The 19,330-nt window shown below is 45.1% G+C and overlaps 1 protein-coding gene across 1 annotated transcript in view; it reads left to right on the plus strand.

Moving 5' to 3' along the window:
- LOC137422937 (allograft inflammatory factor 1) overlaps nucleotides 1-19,330 on the plus strand; it is a 132,286-nt gene that overhangs the window by 88,874 nt on the left and 24,082 nt on the right. The window contains exon 7 of the mRNA XM_078774903.1: nucleotides 8,008-8,049. Coding sequence (XP_078631029.1) covers nucleotides 8,008-8,049 — 42 coding nt within the window. The remainder of the gene's footprint in view (nucleotides 1-8,007; nucleotides 8,050-19,330) is intronic.

The following is a 19,330-nucleotide window of genomic DNA, read 5'->3' on the forward strand; positions in this document are numbered from 1 at the left end:
TGGAAAAAATTGAGACATGGCTCATTGTCAAGTACTCCCCATGGGGAATAAGATATCTTAATGATGATGTCATCGATGCCTTTGTTATGACATCATAATTCGAGAGGGATAACACTTAGTCTGATCAGTTTGAATTGTATTGGGCGTGATCTACGCAACAATTATATTAGAGAATATAAATTGATGATGTCATCGCTCACGTGGTCTGGCAGCCATATTGGATCAAAGAAAAAAAAATGTTCAAAAACAGAAGAGTTGCCTCACAATAACTTGACTGCGCAGGGTAAGTATTGTCGCGTAACCGTGATTAACACCACAGTTACGGATGACCGATTTGCGAGACTTTAACTCCCGAGGCGAACACTCAATGGCGGACTCAAGTTCAACACCAACGCGCGGAATGGCGGGGCGCAGCGAAGGCTCCGCAACCTTATCTATTAAAATCAAACACCCAGGAAAACTGCGTTCAGATATTATGTACAAAAAGTAATATAAGGGTTTATTAGGAAAAGTAAAGCCAGTGAAAAAGCCCGCCGGTAAATCTAATAATTCTAATAAACCTAAATCGGGACGTCCCCACACGACTGACAGCAAACACAAACGAGGGAGATTAATCACGAAAATAACACGTCCCGTCGTTCAAAATATACGCGGAGATCGGGCTTATCTGTCTTTGTCGTCTTGTATTGTTGGTGTCCAGCACCGCTCCTTCCGGCCCGATCGCACACCACGAGGCCCCTCGCTCCAAGCACCACGCGTCCGACGCAGGCCAGCGGCTCCACTTGACCAGGGACAGGAAGGACTCCTTTCAACTCCACTCGACTCGACGCGGGAGTGCTGGCAGCCAAGTGCCAACGAACTGCTCAGTGCCAACTGGGTGTGCTCTCGTGTGTCTCCTGCGACTCCTTACAACCCGAACTGCACTCGAACTGCGACTGGAATGGCGTGTCCTCTCCAACTCTCCACCACCGCTCAACTCTCTGGTGCCTGCCTGCGTCTGCCAGTGCCTGCCACGAACTCAACTCAACTGGCGAACTCTTGAAATGGCGTCCGACCGTCGCCTATATTGGTGGCCGATGACGTCACATTCCGCACTCCTCAGCCAATCAAAGCCTCCCGCGACTCCTGACATCTCCCCCGTTACGCGACCCTGCGGTCCTGGCATAACACGTGCCGGCCAGGTTTGTAGGCCTTTTGGAGGTGTACACGGTGGCGGCCAATCATGGCGGTGTTTTTGACCTGGTTTCCTGTCAATTTAATACGAAGTCCTTGTCAGGGAAAGGGGATTATTTAATGTTGCGCTAAGGACCTAACTAATGTTTATGTGGTTTGCAGTGCCATAATGGACAAAGGTTTGACTACTAGGTGAGACTCACAGGGGCGTTACCTTTAATCCCTCACTATTTAACACTCGGACCTCCAGGTAGATCCACAATCATACATCTTACCCCGACAAACGCCTAAACATCAAGAACTTATTACATGTAGAGTCCCTGTCACGACAGCCGAATACCTACCTATTCAGATCTACCTAGCTCTAGATGTTGCATTACCAAATTCATAACACAGCCCCCCCCCTGGAACCGTAGCTCCTGCAAGGTTCACCGCAGGGCTACCATTCCAGCCTTAACACTTACTGTCACACACTTAATTAACCTATGAAATAAATCAGGAAGGGCTGTGGGAAGTGAGTCGGACTACCTACCTACACTTCCTTAACATGCTGAACCCCTTAACCATCATGCAAGTATGTACATCTTCTTCGTTGTTCCTGTGGAGGGAGGAAACAACAACACACAACACTAACTTAACCACAAAACTTAACCATCTTTCCAAAACTCAAAACTCTAACCTTTGTACATACCCCGGTCTACAGACCGCGTCCCCCGGTGGATGCCACAAGACACAACCTTACCTGCGGGGCCATCCCCAATGCATCCCCCCTAAATTTCCACGGCCCTGTCCAGATGTTACAGGTGAGTGACACGGCTCGGTGGATTTCGCCCACATTCATGCAACACAGACCCCTTAACCACTCATTCTCATTCCATAGGTCATCAAGGCATTTCAAAAATCAACGAAGCACTTATTCCCAATACACCCCCTGCAGGACCATGGCATTGATGTCATTCACGTGTGTGTGCATTCCTCAACTAGGCAGCGGGGAGGTACCGCACAAAAGATGGTGGGGGCGCATCAGGCTGTGGTGCCCGCAGTCCCAAAAACAAGTCAACCGACTTACAAATTCATTGCCCCCCCCCCCTTTACCTCTTGGCCCCGTGACAGCCCAACAGCCCCTTTCCGCCGTTACCTCGCCGGTGAGGGTCTCCACACACACCAGGCTCCTTTGCCTCCTGCTTTCACGCAGCAACACGGGTCACCGGGGGACTTCCTCACCCCGCGGCGCCCAACCAGACCCTCCACCGACGAGCTCCAATTTCCAGTTACCACCGGCTGCCAGGGGTAATTGCCGCAGAGGGGGGCCCGCAGGCATCGCTCCTCAGAGCTTGCTCTGTACCTGCGGACACACACACCTTCCCCACCCACAAGACCCCAAAACACACTTCCTCCCCCGCTGCCATTCAATTCTCCACACAACTCAGCACAATTCAGTACAATTCATAGATGGTGTAAAAGGTGTTACAAGGCTTGCCATGGCCTGCCAATGTGAAATCCCATTCACAGTTCGAATCATTGAATCCTTACACATTTCCATTAGCACATTTCCAAAAAGCACAATTTATCGCCCCTCATTATCTCCAATAATCATCACTCACTCTCCAGGTTCCACTCTCACGACCACATCAAAACACCTAACCACAATACAAAAACATACGCCACCCACAAGACACTGTGGCTCCCATTCCATCCCCTCACCGGCCATGTCATCACTCGCTCTCACCTCCCAACTCCAAATTACATGTCCCCAATTTCCCAAGCAAGTCCTGAAGCCTGGGACAGTACTCCTCAAAACACTCACCTCAAGTGCAGGTAGTTGCAGGTTGGTCAGGTTCAAAGTGCAATCCACCCATACAATTCCCCAAATTTCACATCGGGCCTACCAAATCCTTCCAAATTTTCTTTTGTCCCCACTACACTGGCAGGTATGTGGATCCGCATCCAACGGTGATCATCACTACACAACTACCTATGGCCACGACAGCTCTGCACCTCTACCGTGCAAGGGTCACCGGGACAAGGTGAGCAGTCAAAACGCCAACATGGCCCATGAGTGTCCATAAGGGTGCGACCCACCATCCATCCTTCGGCCCCCCTGCGAGGAACACAGCTGCAGCAGCCCCAGCTGGCCAATGTGGTGAGCACTTGCTGCCACAACACACACTACCGCACACACAACCTCGGCCCTGGGGGGCACGGTCGCAGTGCGTGGCATCCCTACAGCCACGTCCCCTGCACCTCCCCATCATCCCCCAGTCCGACTACAGAACTGCAGCCCCCCCCAGTGCTCACCCACACTTGACCACACCAAGGTCCAGTCAACAGCCATGCTCCACCAGGAGACTCACCCAGAAGACATGGTCCACACACCTCGGACACGCACAGCACCACGTTGACCCTCAGGCTACACAACTACATCCCCATCATCCCGCGTCCCAAATATCAGCACAGTTGCCCCCGCAACCAGTTGAAAGCTGTCTTGCTACCCTATTAATTTCATCACAGCCTCCAACACTTTGGTCTACACACCCGGATCAATAATGGCGTCACTGTACAGTGTCCACCATGACATTTCAAAATCCACCCTTAAATTTGCATCTAACCCACAGATTACCCATGCCAACCATTTGTCACCTTTTACTCACCTCACCAAAGAAGGATGCTTTGCCATACACATGCCAGCCGAGCATGGCCCATATGCTCGGCTCGTCGTTACACATCTCCCGATTCACATCCCCATGGCTCTCTTCCCAACCCGAGAGTCCATAAATCACAACGGAGCATCTGTGGAAGGTCGCTCACACCATCACGTTCCACAGATGCCCCAATGGTTGTCCGGCAGGCTATCTCCATCCCTGTCCATTCGGTTTGACCCGCGTCCATAGACCAACCACCATGCCAGGTCACCACATGCTGGTTGTCCCAGAGTCTCAGGGAGAGGGTGTCAGGTCGCATGCCCGGGTGATCACTACATCAGGCCCAAGCTGGCCATCTGCGGTGCCACCACCAAAGCGCGACCCACAACACCTCCCCCTAGTGGTCCTCAATATTTGCCATCCCAGGCTTGAGAAACCACCTCGGACCTCCCTGGAGGTCTTAACCCCCACCAGGGTCCGGTGACCCTGCCGGCCCGAGCCACCAGCTCGGACGGCGCCCCGATGGACAAGGGACGCCACACTCCACCAGACCCCCCGTGGGACCCAGGTCGTACCTCGACACCCAAGGCTGGACCCCACGTCCAAATCTCGCCATCACAGCCCCCCAGCTGGCCGGCATACCCAAATTTTGAAAGGGGCAACTTTTGCCCGAGGCCATCACCCATGACCTCTCCATGTCCAGATCCCGCAGCCCGGGGACCAATCCCAACCATGGCTGCTCCAAATCAAGTTCCCATTGTAATTTTATTTTAAATTTTATTTTACAAATTTTCATTCCCACCGCCAAACCGCAGCTGCAGGGAACAACCTCTACCACCGGTTGTTCTGCCCCTCCCTGCAGTTGATCCAAATTCCCTACAGGGACCAAATCTCCAGAAGCTCTATCTCCCGATCCTCCAAGATCCAAACCCAGCCCGGAGCCAACACACTCCCCCAACTGGTTGTCCAATTTTGGAGCCTCTGTTTCCAAATAGCAGTGTACAGTGAGCGTCCCCTCGGTCATTCCAACCACCTCCTCGGACCAACTCACCTCTTCCCCCAGACTCCTTTGGGCCTGAACAAGCTCTACCTCCATGGGACTGTCACAGGTCTCCAGCCGCTGGATCAAATCATCCTCATCATTACAAATCATTCCTGGCCCCGCCAGGCTTTGATCAATATCCCCAATAAATACCCGGTCCGGCTCTATCGCATGGACCCCCAAAAACTCTACCCCCTCTTGCTCCGCACCACCGCCCTGGTGCTGCACAATTCCAAATTCATCCCCCGGTTGGGGTGTTGTGACATCCACACGGTCCCGATAAACAACCAGGCCAGAATGTGGGAAACATTCCCCATTACAACTCTCACATTCCAAATTTCCTTCCCCGCTCACCTGTGGACTCTCCACGTTTACCTGCAGGCATTCCCCCTCTACCTGTACACATTCCCCATCCACCTGTGGACATTCCCCATCCACCTGTGGACATTCCCCATCCACCTGTGGACCTGCGGTCTCCCCATTTACTTCAATTGCCATTCCCTGTGCAATTCCCAATTTTGCCATTCCCGGCTCCTGAGCCCCGTGCACATCTGCATGGGCCGTACTCTCTCCTGTTCCCAATCTAGCTTCCCCCCGTTCCGATTCAATTTTTGCCACCTTTGGCTTCTCCTGTGCCCCCATTTGAGTTTCTACTTTACCCTCAAATTTCCCCAGTCTGTCCGTAATTTGGTTTTGCACTCTCCCTTCTATGCCATCAATTCGTTCCCCCAGCTGCTGTGCCATTTCCCCAATTTTTCCTTCCATACTGTTTTCTAACCCCTCTAACCCATTTTTCACTCCCTCTATCTGATTCTCCTGGGCAGCCATTCTATTTTCTACCCCCATTAACCCATTTTTCACCTCTTTTATCCCGTTGTCTAACCCCTCAAAATTATTGTCTAACTTCCCGATTTTCTTGTCTAACTCCTCAAAATTATTGTCTAACTTCTCACCAGTACCCCTCGCTTCGTCCCTCATTATCCCCATTTGGCCCTCTAATCGCTCACCCTGAGCATTTATTAAATTTACTATGGTCTGGAGATCTATCGGGGCCGTCCCAGCGGCGGGGAAAATTCCAACGCTATCCTCCTTATCCCCCATTTCCGGCTCACTCCCGACGCTGACGGAGGCCTCGCTGCGTACTTCCATCTCGTCAATTTCCGACATCCGCTTTCCGGAAGATTGTTTCCCGCGCGCGTATTTATTTTAATAATTCCAGTAACACAATTTAAATTTGACGAAGACGCGATATCGCGCTCCGTATGCCCAATTGATTACTAAATTTCTCCGCCTCGCCTATAACAATTTTGCGTTCGAACGTCGGGCGCAATGTACGCCCGACCGTGTCGATGTCGCCCCGCGGACAAAAAAATTTGTCCGACCGTGTCGATGTCTCGCCGCGGACAAAAAAATTTGTCCGACGGGTTCAAATCCCACTCCTGACACCACTTGTCGCGTAACCGTGATTAACACCACAGTTACGGATGACCGATTTGCGAGACTTTAACTCCCGAGGCGAACACTCAATGGCGGACTCAAGTTCAACACCAACGCGCGGAATGGCGGGGCGCAGCGAAGGCTCCGCAACCTTATCTATTAAAATCAAACACCCAGGAAAACTGCGTTCAGATATTATGTACAAAAAGTAATATAAGGGTTTATTAGGAAAAGTAAAGCCAGTGAAAAAGCCCGCCGGTAAATCTAATAATTCTAATAAACCTAAATCGGGACGTCCCCACACGACTGACAGCAAACACAAACGAGGGAGATTAATCACGAAAATAACACGTCCCGTCGTTCAAAATATACGCGGAGATCGGGCTTATCTGTCTTTGTCGTCTTGTATTGTTGGTGTCCAGCACCGCTCCTTCCGGCCCGATCGCACACCACGAGGCCCCTCGCTCCAAGCACCACGCGTCCGACGCAGGCCAGCGGCTCCACTTGACCAGGGACAGGAAGGACTCCTTTCAACTCCACTCGACTCGACGCGGGAGTGCTGGCAGCCAAGTGCCAACGAACTGCTCAGTGCCAACTGGGTGTGCTCTCGTGTGTCTCCTGCGACTCCTTACAACCCGAACTGCACTCGAACTGCGACTGGAATGGCGTGTCCTCTCCAACTCTCCACCACCGCTCAACTCTCTGGTGCCTGCCTGCGTCTGCCAGTGCCTGCCACGAACTCAACTCAACTGGCGAACTCTTGAAATGGCGTCCGACCGTCGCCTATATTGGTGGCCGATGACGTCACATTCCGCACTCCTCAGCCAATCAAAGCCTCCCGCGACTCCTGACATCTCCCCCGTTACGCGACCCTGCGGTCCTGGCATAACACGTGCCGGCCAGGTTTGTAGGCCTTTTGGAGGTGTACACGGTGGCGGCCAATCATGGCGGTGTTTTTGACCTGGTTTCCTGTCAATTTAATACGAAGTCCTTGTCAGGGAAAGGGGATTATTTAATGTTGCGCTAAGGACCTAACTAATGTTTATGTGGTTTGCAGTGCCATAATGGACAAAGGTTTGACTACTAGGTGAGACTCACAGGGGCGTTACCTTTAATCCCTCACTATTTAACACTCGGACCTCCAGGTAGATCCACAATCATACATCTTACCCCGACAAACGCCTAAACATCAAGAACTTATTACATGTAGAGTCCCTGTCACGACAGCCGAATACCTACCTATTCAGATCTACCTAGCTCTAGATGTTGCATTACCAAATTCATAACAGTATTCTATGAATACCATCGAGTTAGATTTTGTTTCAGGTCCGAATCCAGATCTGGCCTATCAGTGAGATACAAAACGTAAAGTGTTCAGCTTGTCTATCTGTCGGTTTGTCTGCATAGAGTGTGCTGGCATATGCCACAAGCGCCACCTCTTTGTAGCCAGTAGTACACATCTTTTTTCAACCGAGTACCTCTATAAAGTATGTACAGCACAACTAGAATGGGAATTCGTCGATAAAATACGTCCGACAAATCCACACAAAACAAATCCGGGCGAAGTTATTCAATCTTTGATTTCTCGTTCATGGTTCATATTGAATTTATTTGTTTCCAAATGCTTTCTGAAGCACAAAGCTAAATTCTTAAAGAATTGCAAATCATTACTTGCGGTAATTGCACTTTACTTGGTTTTATTCTGATGTGCAGAGAAGTACATGGAGTTTGACACGAGTACCAGAGGAGGCATAGGTAAGAAAGACTTCACTTCATCAACAATCTTGTAATTGGGAATTTTCTCATTACACCTGCTTTACATTTTGCCAAACAAACTACTTTTGTTTGATACTTGACCCTGAATTTTGATTCATCAACATGTCTGATACAATTGTTGGTTATGAAGTAGAGCACATTCATGAAATCGCTTCTTCCAAGATTATATCCCATTCATTAAAAATGTTTCCTTTTCATTAAAAATGTTCATGCTTTACACATGTTATTGATGTGTGGATAATCCAGATGGTAGAATAGAAATGCAAAGAGTACCATATTTTAAAAATGGAAACCTTCAAAAAATGTTGGTGTATGTATGTATGTATGTATGTATGTATGTGTGTGTATGTATGTATGTGTGTGTATATATATATATACTAGCTTGGCTGCGCTCGCCTCACCAAGCGTCGTTACTGGGGAACGGGCTTATTTTACCTGAGGATAATGACTGTACCTGAGTTGCTGTGTAGTCATGATTTTGACCAATCATAATACAAACAATTATTTTGCACAAATGTATTTGTTGTGTTTGTGATATTACATTTTTATGGGCAATTTAGGTTGAAGATTCGGGTTGAATGTTTTTTTTTCAAGAAAGAACCCCTGAGCACATACATAGGGGAGGGGTTGGTGCAGACTGGAAGTTTGGGACGATTACACCTCACCACCACGTAATTCAAAACACCTCACCACCACGTAATTCAAAATACCTCACCACCACGTAATTCAAAACACCTCACCACCACGTAATTCAAAACACCTCACCACCACGTAATTCAAAACACCTCACCACCACGTAATTCAAAACACCTCACCACCACGTAATTCAAAACATCTCACCACCACGTAATTCAAAACACCTCACCACCACGTAATTCAAAACACCTCACCACCACGTAATTCAAAACACCTCACCACCACATAATTCAAAACACCTCACCACAAAGTAATTCAAAACACCTCACCACCACATAATTCAAAACACCTCACCACCACGTAATTCAAAACACCTCACCACCAAGTAATTCAAAACACCTCACCACCATGTAATTCAAAACACCTCACCACCAAGTAATTCAAAACACCTCACCACCAAGTAATTCAAAACACCTCACCACCACATAATTCAAAACACCTCACCACCAAATAATTCAAAACACCTCACCACCACGTAATTCAAAACACCTCACCACCAAATAATTCAAAACACCTCACCACCACGTAATTCAAAACACCTCACCACCAAATAATTCAAAACACCACACCACCACGTAATTCAAAACACCTCACCACCACATAATTCAAAACACCTCACCACCAAGTAATTCAAAACACCTCACCACCACGTAATTTAAAACACCTCACCACCAAGTAATTCAAAACACCTCACCACCAAGTAATTCAAAACACCTCACCACCACATAATTCAAAACACCTCACCACCAAATAATTCAAAACACCTCACCACCACATAATTCAAAACACCTCACCACCAAATAATTCAAAACACCACACCACCACGTAATTCAAAACACCTCACCACCACGTAATTCAAAACACCTCACCACCAAGTAATTTAAAACACCTCACCACCACGTAATTCAAAACACCTCACCACCAAATAATTCAAAACACCTCACCACCACGTAATTCAAAACACCTCACCACCAAATAATTCAAAACACCTCACCACCACATAATTCAAAACACCTCACCACCAAATAATTCAAAACACCTCACCACCAAATAATTCAAAACACCTCACCACCACGTAATTCAAAACACCTCACCACCAAATAATTCAAAACACCACACCACCACGTAATTCAAAACACCTCACCACCACGTAATTCAAAACACCTCACCACCAAGTAATTCAAAACACCTCACCACCACGTAATTTAAAACACCTCACCACCAAGTAATTCAAAACACCTCACCACCACATAATTCAAAACACCTCACCACCAAATAATTCAAAACACCTCACCACCACGTAATTCAAAACACCTCACCACCAAATAATTCAAAACACCGCACCACCACGTAATTCAAAACACCTCACCACCACGTAATTCAAAACACCTCACCACCAAGTAATTTAAAACACCTCACCACCACGTAATTCAAAACACCTCACCACCAAATAATTCAAAACACCTCACCACCACGTAATTCAAAACACCTCACCACCAAATAATTCAAAACACCTCACCACCACGTAATTCAAAACACCTCACCACCAAATAATTCAAAACACCTCACCACCAAATAATTCAAAACACCTCACCACCACGTAATTCAAAACATCTCACCACCACGTAATTCAAAACACCTCACCACCACGTAATTCAAAACACCTCACCACCACGTAATTCAAAACACCTCACCACCACATAATTCAAAACACCTCACCACAAAGTAATTCAAAACACCTCACCACCACATAATTCAAAACACCTCACCACCACGTAATTCAAAACACCTCACCACCAAGTAATTCAAAACACCTCACCACCATGTAATTCAAAACACCTCACCACCAAGTAATTCAAAACACCTCACCACCAAGTAATTCAAAACACCTCACCACCACATAATGCAAAACACCTCACCACCAAATAATTCAAAACACCTCACCACCACGTAATTCAAAACACCTCACCACCAAATAATTCAAAACACCTCACCACCACGTAATTCAAAACACCTCACCACCAAATAATTCAAAACACCACACCACCACGTAATTCAAAACACCTCACCACCACGTAATTCAAAACACCTCACCACCAAGTAATTCAAAACACCTCACCACCACGTAATTTAAAACACCTCACCACCAAGTAATTCAAAACACCTCACCACCACATAATTCAAAACACCTCACCACCAAATAATTCAAAACACCTCACCACCACGTAATTCAAAACACCTCACCACCAAATAATTCAAAACACCGCACGACCACGTAATTCAAAACACCTCACCACCACGTAATTCAAAACACCTCACCACCAAGTAATTTAAAACACCTCACCACCACCTAATTCAAAACACCTCACCACCAAATAATTCAAAACACCTCACCACCACGTAATTCAAAACACCTCACCACCAAATAATTCAAAACACCTCACCACCACGTAATTCAAAACACCTCACCACCAAATAATTCAAAACACCTCACCACCAAATAATTCAAAACACCTCACCACCACGTAATCCAAAACACCTCACCACCAAGTAATTCAAAACACCTCACCACCATGTAATTCAAAACACCTCACCACCAAGTAATTCAAAACACCTCACCACCAAGTAATTCAAAACACCTCACCACCACATAATTCAAAACACCTCACCACCAAATAATTCAAAACACCTCACCACCACGTAATTCAAAACACCTCACCACCAAATAATTCAAAACACCTCACCACCACGTAATTCAAAACACCTCACCACCAAATAATTCAAAACACCGCACCACCACGTAATTCAAAACACCTCACCACCACGTAATTCAAAACACCTCACCACCAAGTAATTCAAAACACCTCACCACCACGTAATTTAAAATACCTCACCACCAAGTAATTCAAAACACCTCACCACCACGTAATTCAAAACACATCACCACCAAATAATTCAAAACACCTCACCACCACGTAATTCAAAACACCTCACCACCAAATAATTCAAAACACCGCACCACCACGTAATTCAAAACACCTCACCACCACGTAATTCAAAACACCTCACCACCAAGTAATTCAAAACACCTCACCACCACGTAATTTAAAACACCTCACCACCAAGTAATTCAAAACACCTCATCACCACGTAATTCAAAACACCTCACCACCAAGTCATTCAAAACACCTCACCACCAAGTAATTCAAAACACCTCACCACCACGTAATTCAAAACACCTCACCACCACGTAATTAAAAACACCTCACCACCACGTAATTCAAAACACCTCACCACCAAGTAATTCAAAACACCTCACCACCACGTAATTCAAAACACCTCACCACCAAGTAATTCAAAACCTCACCACCACGTAATTCAAAACACCTCACCACCAAGTAATTCAAAACACCTCACCACCACGTAATTCAAAACACCTCACCACCACGTAATTCAAAACACCTCACCACCAAGTAATTCAAAACACCTCACCACCACGTAATTCAAAACACCTCACCACCAAGTAATTCAAAACCTCACCACCACGTAATTCAAAACACCTCACCACCAAGTAATTCAAAACATCTCACCACCAAGTAATTCAAAACACCTCACCACCAAGTAATTCAAAACACCTCACCACCAAGTAATTCAAAACATCTCACCACCAAGTAATTCAAAACACCTCACCACCAAGTAATTTAAAACACCTCACCACCACGTAATTCAAAACACCTCACCACCAAGTAATTTAAAACACCTCACCACCACGTAATTAAAAACACCTCACCACCAAGTAATTCAAAACACCGCACCACCACGTAATTCAAAACACCTCACCACCACGTAATTCAAAACACCTCACCACCAAATAATTCAAAACACCTCACCACCACGTAATTCAAAACACCTCACCACCAAATAATTCAAAACACCTCAGCACCAAATAATTCAAAACACCTCACCACCACGTAATTCAAAACACCTCACCACCAAGTAATTCAAAACACCTCACCACCATGTAATTCAAAACACCTCACCACCAAGTAATTCAAAACACCTCACCACCAAGTAATTCAAAACACCTCACCACCACATAATTCAAAACACCTCACCACCAAATAATTCAAAACACCTCACCACCACGTAATTCAAAACACCTCACCACCAAATAATTCAAAACACCTCACCACCACGTAATTCAAAACACCTCACCACCAAATAATTCAAAACACCGCACCACCACGTAATTCAAAACACCTCACCACCACGTAATTCAAAACACCTCACCACCAAGTAATTCAAAACACCTCACCACCACGTAATTTAAAACACCTCACCACCAAGTAATTCAAAACACCTCACCACCACGTAATTCAAAACATCTCACCACCAAATAATTCAAAACACCTCACCACCACGTAATTCAAAACACCTCACCACCAAATAATTCAAAACACCGCACCACCACGTAATTCAAAACACCTCACCACCACGTAATTCAAAACACCTCACCACCAAGTAATTCAAAACACCTCACCACCACGTAATTTAAAACACCTCACCACCAAGTAATTCAAAACACCTCATCACCACATAATTCAAAACACCTCACCACCAAGTCATTCAAAACACCTCACCACCAAGTAATTCAAAACATCTCACCACCAAGTAATTCAAAACACCTCACCACCAAGTAATTTAAAACACCTCACCACCACGTAATTCAAAACACCTCATCACCACGTAATTTAAAACACCTCACCACCAAGTAATTCAAAACACCTCATCACCACGTAATTCAAAACACCTCACCACCAAGTCATTCAAAACACCTCACCACCAAGTAATTCAAAACACCTCACCACCACGTAATTCAAAACACCTCACCACCACGTAATTCAAAACACCTCACCACCACGTAATTAAAAACACCTCACCACCACGTAATTCAAAACACCTCACCACCAAGTAATTCAAAACACCTCACCACCACGTAATTCAAAACACCTCACCACCAAGTAATTCAAAACCTCACCACCACGTAATTCAAAACACCTCACCACCAAGTAATTCAAAACACCTCACCACCACGTAATTCAAAACACCTCACCACCACGTAATTCAAAACACCTCACCACCAAGTAATTCAAAACACCTCACCACCACGTAATTCAAAGCACCTCACCACCAAGTAATTCAAAACCTCACCACCACGTAATTCAAAACACCTCACCACCAAGTAATTCAAAACATCTCACCACCAAGTAATTCAAAACACCTCACCACCAAGTAATTCAAAACACCTCACCACCAAGTAATTCAAAACATCTCACCACCAAGTAATTCAAAACACCTCACCACCAAGTAATTTAAAACACCTCACCACCACGTAATTCAAAACACCTCACCACCACGTAATTCAAAACATCTCACCACCAAATAATTCAAAACACCTCACCACCACGTAATTCAAAACACCTCACCACCAAATAATTCAAAACACCGCACCACCACGTAATTCAAAACACCTCACCACCACGTAATTCAAAACACCTCACCACCAAGTAATTCAAAACACCTCACCACCACGTAATTTAAAACACCTCACCACCAAGTAATTCAAAACACCTCATCACCACGTAATTCAAAACACCTCACCACCAAGTCATTCAAAACACCTCACCACCAAGTAATTCAAAACATCTCACCACCAAGTAATTCAAAACACCTCACCACCAAGTAATTTAAAACACCTCACCACCACGTAATTCAAAACACCTCACCACCAAATAATTCAAAACACCTCACCACCACATAATTCAAAACACCTCACCACCAAATAATTCAAAACACCGCACCACCACGTAATTCAAAACACCTCACCACCACGTAATTCAAAACACCTCACCACCAAGTAATTCAAAACACCTCACCACCACGTAATTTAAAACACCTCACCACCAAGTAATTCAAAACACCTCACCACCACGTAATTCAAAACACCTCACCACCAAATAATTCAAAACACCTCACCACCACGTAATTCAAAACACCTCACCACCAAATAATTCAAAACACCGCACCACCACGTAATTCAAAACACCTCACCACCACGTAATTCAAAACACCTCACCACCAAGTAATTCAAAACACCTCACCACCACGTAATTTAAAACACCTCACCACCAAGTAATTCAAAACACCTCATCACCACCTAATTCAAAACACCTCACCACCACGTAATTAAAAACACCTCACCACCACGTAATTCAAAACACCTCACCACCAAGTAATTCAAAACACCTCACCACCACGTAATTCAAAACACCTCACCACCAAGTAATTCAAAACCTCACCACCACGTAATTCAAAACACCTCACCACCAAGTAATTCAAAACACCTCACCACCACGTAATTCAAAACATCTCACCACCACGTAATTCAAAACACCTCACCACCAAGTAATTCAAAACACCTCACCACCATGTAATTCAAAACACCTCACCACCAAGTAATTCAAAACAACTCACCACCACGTAATTCAAAACATCTCACCACCACATAATTCAAAACATCTCACCACCACGTAATTCAAAACACCTCACCACCACGTAATTCAAAACACCTCACCACCACGTAATTCAAAACACCTCACCACCACGTAATTCAAAACACCTCACCACCACATAATTGAAAACACCTCACCACAAAGTAATTCAAAACACCTCACCACCACGTAATACAAAACACCTCACCACCATGTAATTCAAAACACCTCACCACCACATAATTCAAAACACCTCACCACCAAGTAATTCAAAACACCTCACCACCACCACATAATTCAAAACACCTCACCACCAAGTAATTTAAAACACCTCACCACCAAGTAATTCAAAACACCTCACCACCAAGTAATTCAAAACATCTCACCACCACATAATTCAAAACACCTCACCACCAAGTAATTTAAAACACCTCACCACCACGTAATTCAAAACACCTCACCACCACATAATTCAAAACACCTCACCACCACGTAATTCAAAACACCTCACCACCACATAATTCAAAACACCTCACCACAAAGTAATTCAAAACACCTCACCACCACGTAATACAAAACACCTCACCACCATGTAATTCAAAACACCTCACCACCAAGTAATTCAAAACCCCTCACCACCACCACATAATTCAAAACACCTCACCACCAAGTAATTTAAAACACCTCACCACCAAGTAATTCAAAACATCTCACCACCAAGTAATTCAAAACATCTCACCACCACATAATTCAAAACACCTCACCACCAAGTAATTTAAAACACCTCACCACCAAGTAATTCAAAACATCTCACCACCAAGTAATTCAAAACACCTCACCACCAAGTAATTCAAAACACCTCACCACCAAGTACTTCAAAACACCTCACCACCAAGTAATTCAAAACATCTCACAACCAAGTAATTCAAAACATCTCACCACCAAGTAATTCAAAACATCTCACCACCAAGTAATTCAAAACACCTCACCACCAAGTAATTCAAAACACCTCACCACCAAATAATTCAAAACACCTCACCACCAAGTAATTCAAAACACCTCACCACCAAGTAATTCAAAACATTTCACCACCAAGTAATTCAAAACATCTCACCACCAAGTAATTCAAAACACCTCACCACCAAGTAATTCAAAACATCTCACCACCAAGTAATTCAAAACACCTCACCACCAAGTAATTCAAAACACCTCACCACCAAGTAATTCAAAACATCTCACCACCAAGTAATTCAAAACACCTCACCACCAAGTAATTTAAAACACCTCACCACCACGTAATTCAAAACACCTCACCACCAAGTAATTTAAAACACCTCACCACCACGTAATTAAAAACACCTCACCACCAAGTAATTCAAAACACCGCACCACCACGTAATTCAAAACACCTCACCACCACGTAATTCAAAACACCTCACCACCAAATAATTCAAAACACCTCACCACCACGTAATTCAAAACACCTCACCACCAAATAATTCAAAACACCTCACCACCAAATAATTCAAAACACCTCACCACCACGTAATTCAAAACACCTCACCACCAAGTAATTCAAAACACCTCACCACCATGTAATTCAAAACACCTCACCACCAAGTAATTCAAAACACCTCACCACCAAGTAATTCAAAACACCTCACCACCACATAATTCAAAACACCTCACCACCACGTAATTCAAAACACCTCACCACCACGCAATTCAAAACACCTCACCACCACGTAATTCAAAACACCTCACAGCCATAAAACACATAATAAAAACACCTCACCACCACGTAATTCAAAACACCTCACAGCCATAAAACACGCAATAAAAACACCTCACCGCCACGTAATTCAAAACGCCTCACAGCCATAAAACACGTAATAAAAACACCTCACCGCCACGTAATTCAAAACACCTCACATCCATACAACACATAATAAAAACACCTCACCACCACGTAATTCAAAGCGCCTCACAGCCATAAAACACGCAATAAAAACACCTCACCGCCACGTAATTCAAAACGCCTCACAGCCATAAAACACATAATAAAAACACCTCACCACCACGTAATTCAAAACGCCTCACAGCCATAAAACACGTAATAAAAACACCTCACCGCCACATAATTTAAAACACCTCACATCCATACAACACATAATAAAAACACCTCACCGCCACGTAATTCAAAACACCTCACATCCATACAACACATAATAAAAACACCTCACCACCACGTAATTCAAAACGCCTCACAGCCATAAAACACATAATAAAAACACCTCACCACCACGTAATTCAAAACTCCTCACAGCCATAAAACACGTAATAAAAACACCTCACCGCCACATAATTTAAAACACCTCACAGCCATAAAACACATAATAAAAACACCTCACCACCACGTAATTTAAAACACCTCACAGCCATAAAACACGTAATAAAAACACCTCACCACCACGTAATTCAAAACGCCTCACAGCCATAAAACACATAATAAAAACACCTCACCACCACGTAATTTAAAACACCTCACAGCCATAAAACACACAATAAAAACACCTCACCACCACGTAATTCAAAACGCCTCACAGCCATAAAACACGTAATAAAAACACCTCACCACCACGTAATTCAAAACGCCTCACAGCCATAAAACACGTAATAAAAACACCTCACCACCACGTAATTTAAAACACCTCACAGCCATAAAACACACAATAAAAACACCTCACCACCACGTAATTTAAAACACCTCACAGCCATAAAACACGAAATAAAAACACCTCACAGCCATAAAACACGAAATAAAAACACCTCACCACCACGAAATTGAAAACACCTCACAGCCATAAAACACGTAATAAAAACACCTCACAACCATAAAACACGAAATAAAAACACCTCACAACCATAAAACACACAATAAAAACACCTCACCACCACGAAATTGAAAACACCTCACAGCCATAAAACACGTAATAAAAACACCTCACAACCATAAAACACGTAATAATAACACCTCACCACCACAAAATTGAAAACACCTCACAGCCATAAAACACGTAATAATAACACCTCACCACCACGAAATTGTAAACACCTCACAGCCATAAAACACGTAATAATAACACCTCACCATCATGAAATTGAAAACACCTCACAGCCATAAAACACTTAAATAAAAACACCTCACAGCCATAAAACACTTAAATAAAAACACCTCACAGCCATAAAACACGAAATAAAAACACCTCACAGCCATAAAACACGTAATAAAACCACTCACCACCAAAAATTCAAAACACCTCACAGCCATAAAACACGTAATAAAAACACCTCACCACCACAAAATTAAAAACACCTCACAGCCATAAAACACATAATAAAAACACCTCACAGCCATAAAACACGTAATAAAAACACGTCACGGCCACGAAATTAAAAACACCTCACCACCACGTTATTAAACACACTTCACAACCACAGGAACAAACACTTCACAACCACAGGAACAAACACTTCACAACCACAGGAACAAAAGTTTGAGGGTAAAGCGCGGTGTTACGCGCGCTGTTTGTAAACAAGGAGGAAGCGGACAACGCGGTAATTTGTAAGAGTCTTTATTCAAGAGCTCACTGTAACACTGAACTCTCAGGGCTGCGCGCCCCGTGTATATCGTGAGGCCACGCCTCTCTCCCGGGCGTGGCCCACCCCCACTCGGTGTGCGGGGTGATGTCACCACGTCAGTGCTTTCGTGTCCGCCACATGCGCCCCCCCCCAGAATCCCCGCACACCTGAAGGGCCAGTTTGCGGGGCAAACGGATGACCCGGCCGAAGCGCCCCCTGGCGACTGGCGGCGTCTGGGATGCAGGGATGCCATCTGGGATGCCTCCGGCTGCCCCTGGGATGGGTGCAGGACCGGGGGGCGGCGTGGCGGCGGGGCTGGGCGGTGCCGGGGGTCCGCCCGCAGGGGGGCGGCCCCGACGCGGGGGTCGGGC

The sequence above is a fragment of the Myxine glutinosa genome, chromosome 3, assembly GCF_964187855.1.
Source record: "Myxine glutinosa chromosome 3, kmMyxGlut1.1, whole genome shotgun sequence".
In the NCBI taxonomy this organism is placed as follows: Eukaryota; Metazoa; Chordata; class Myxini; order Myxiniformes; family Myxinidae; genus Myxine; species Myxine glutinosa.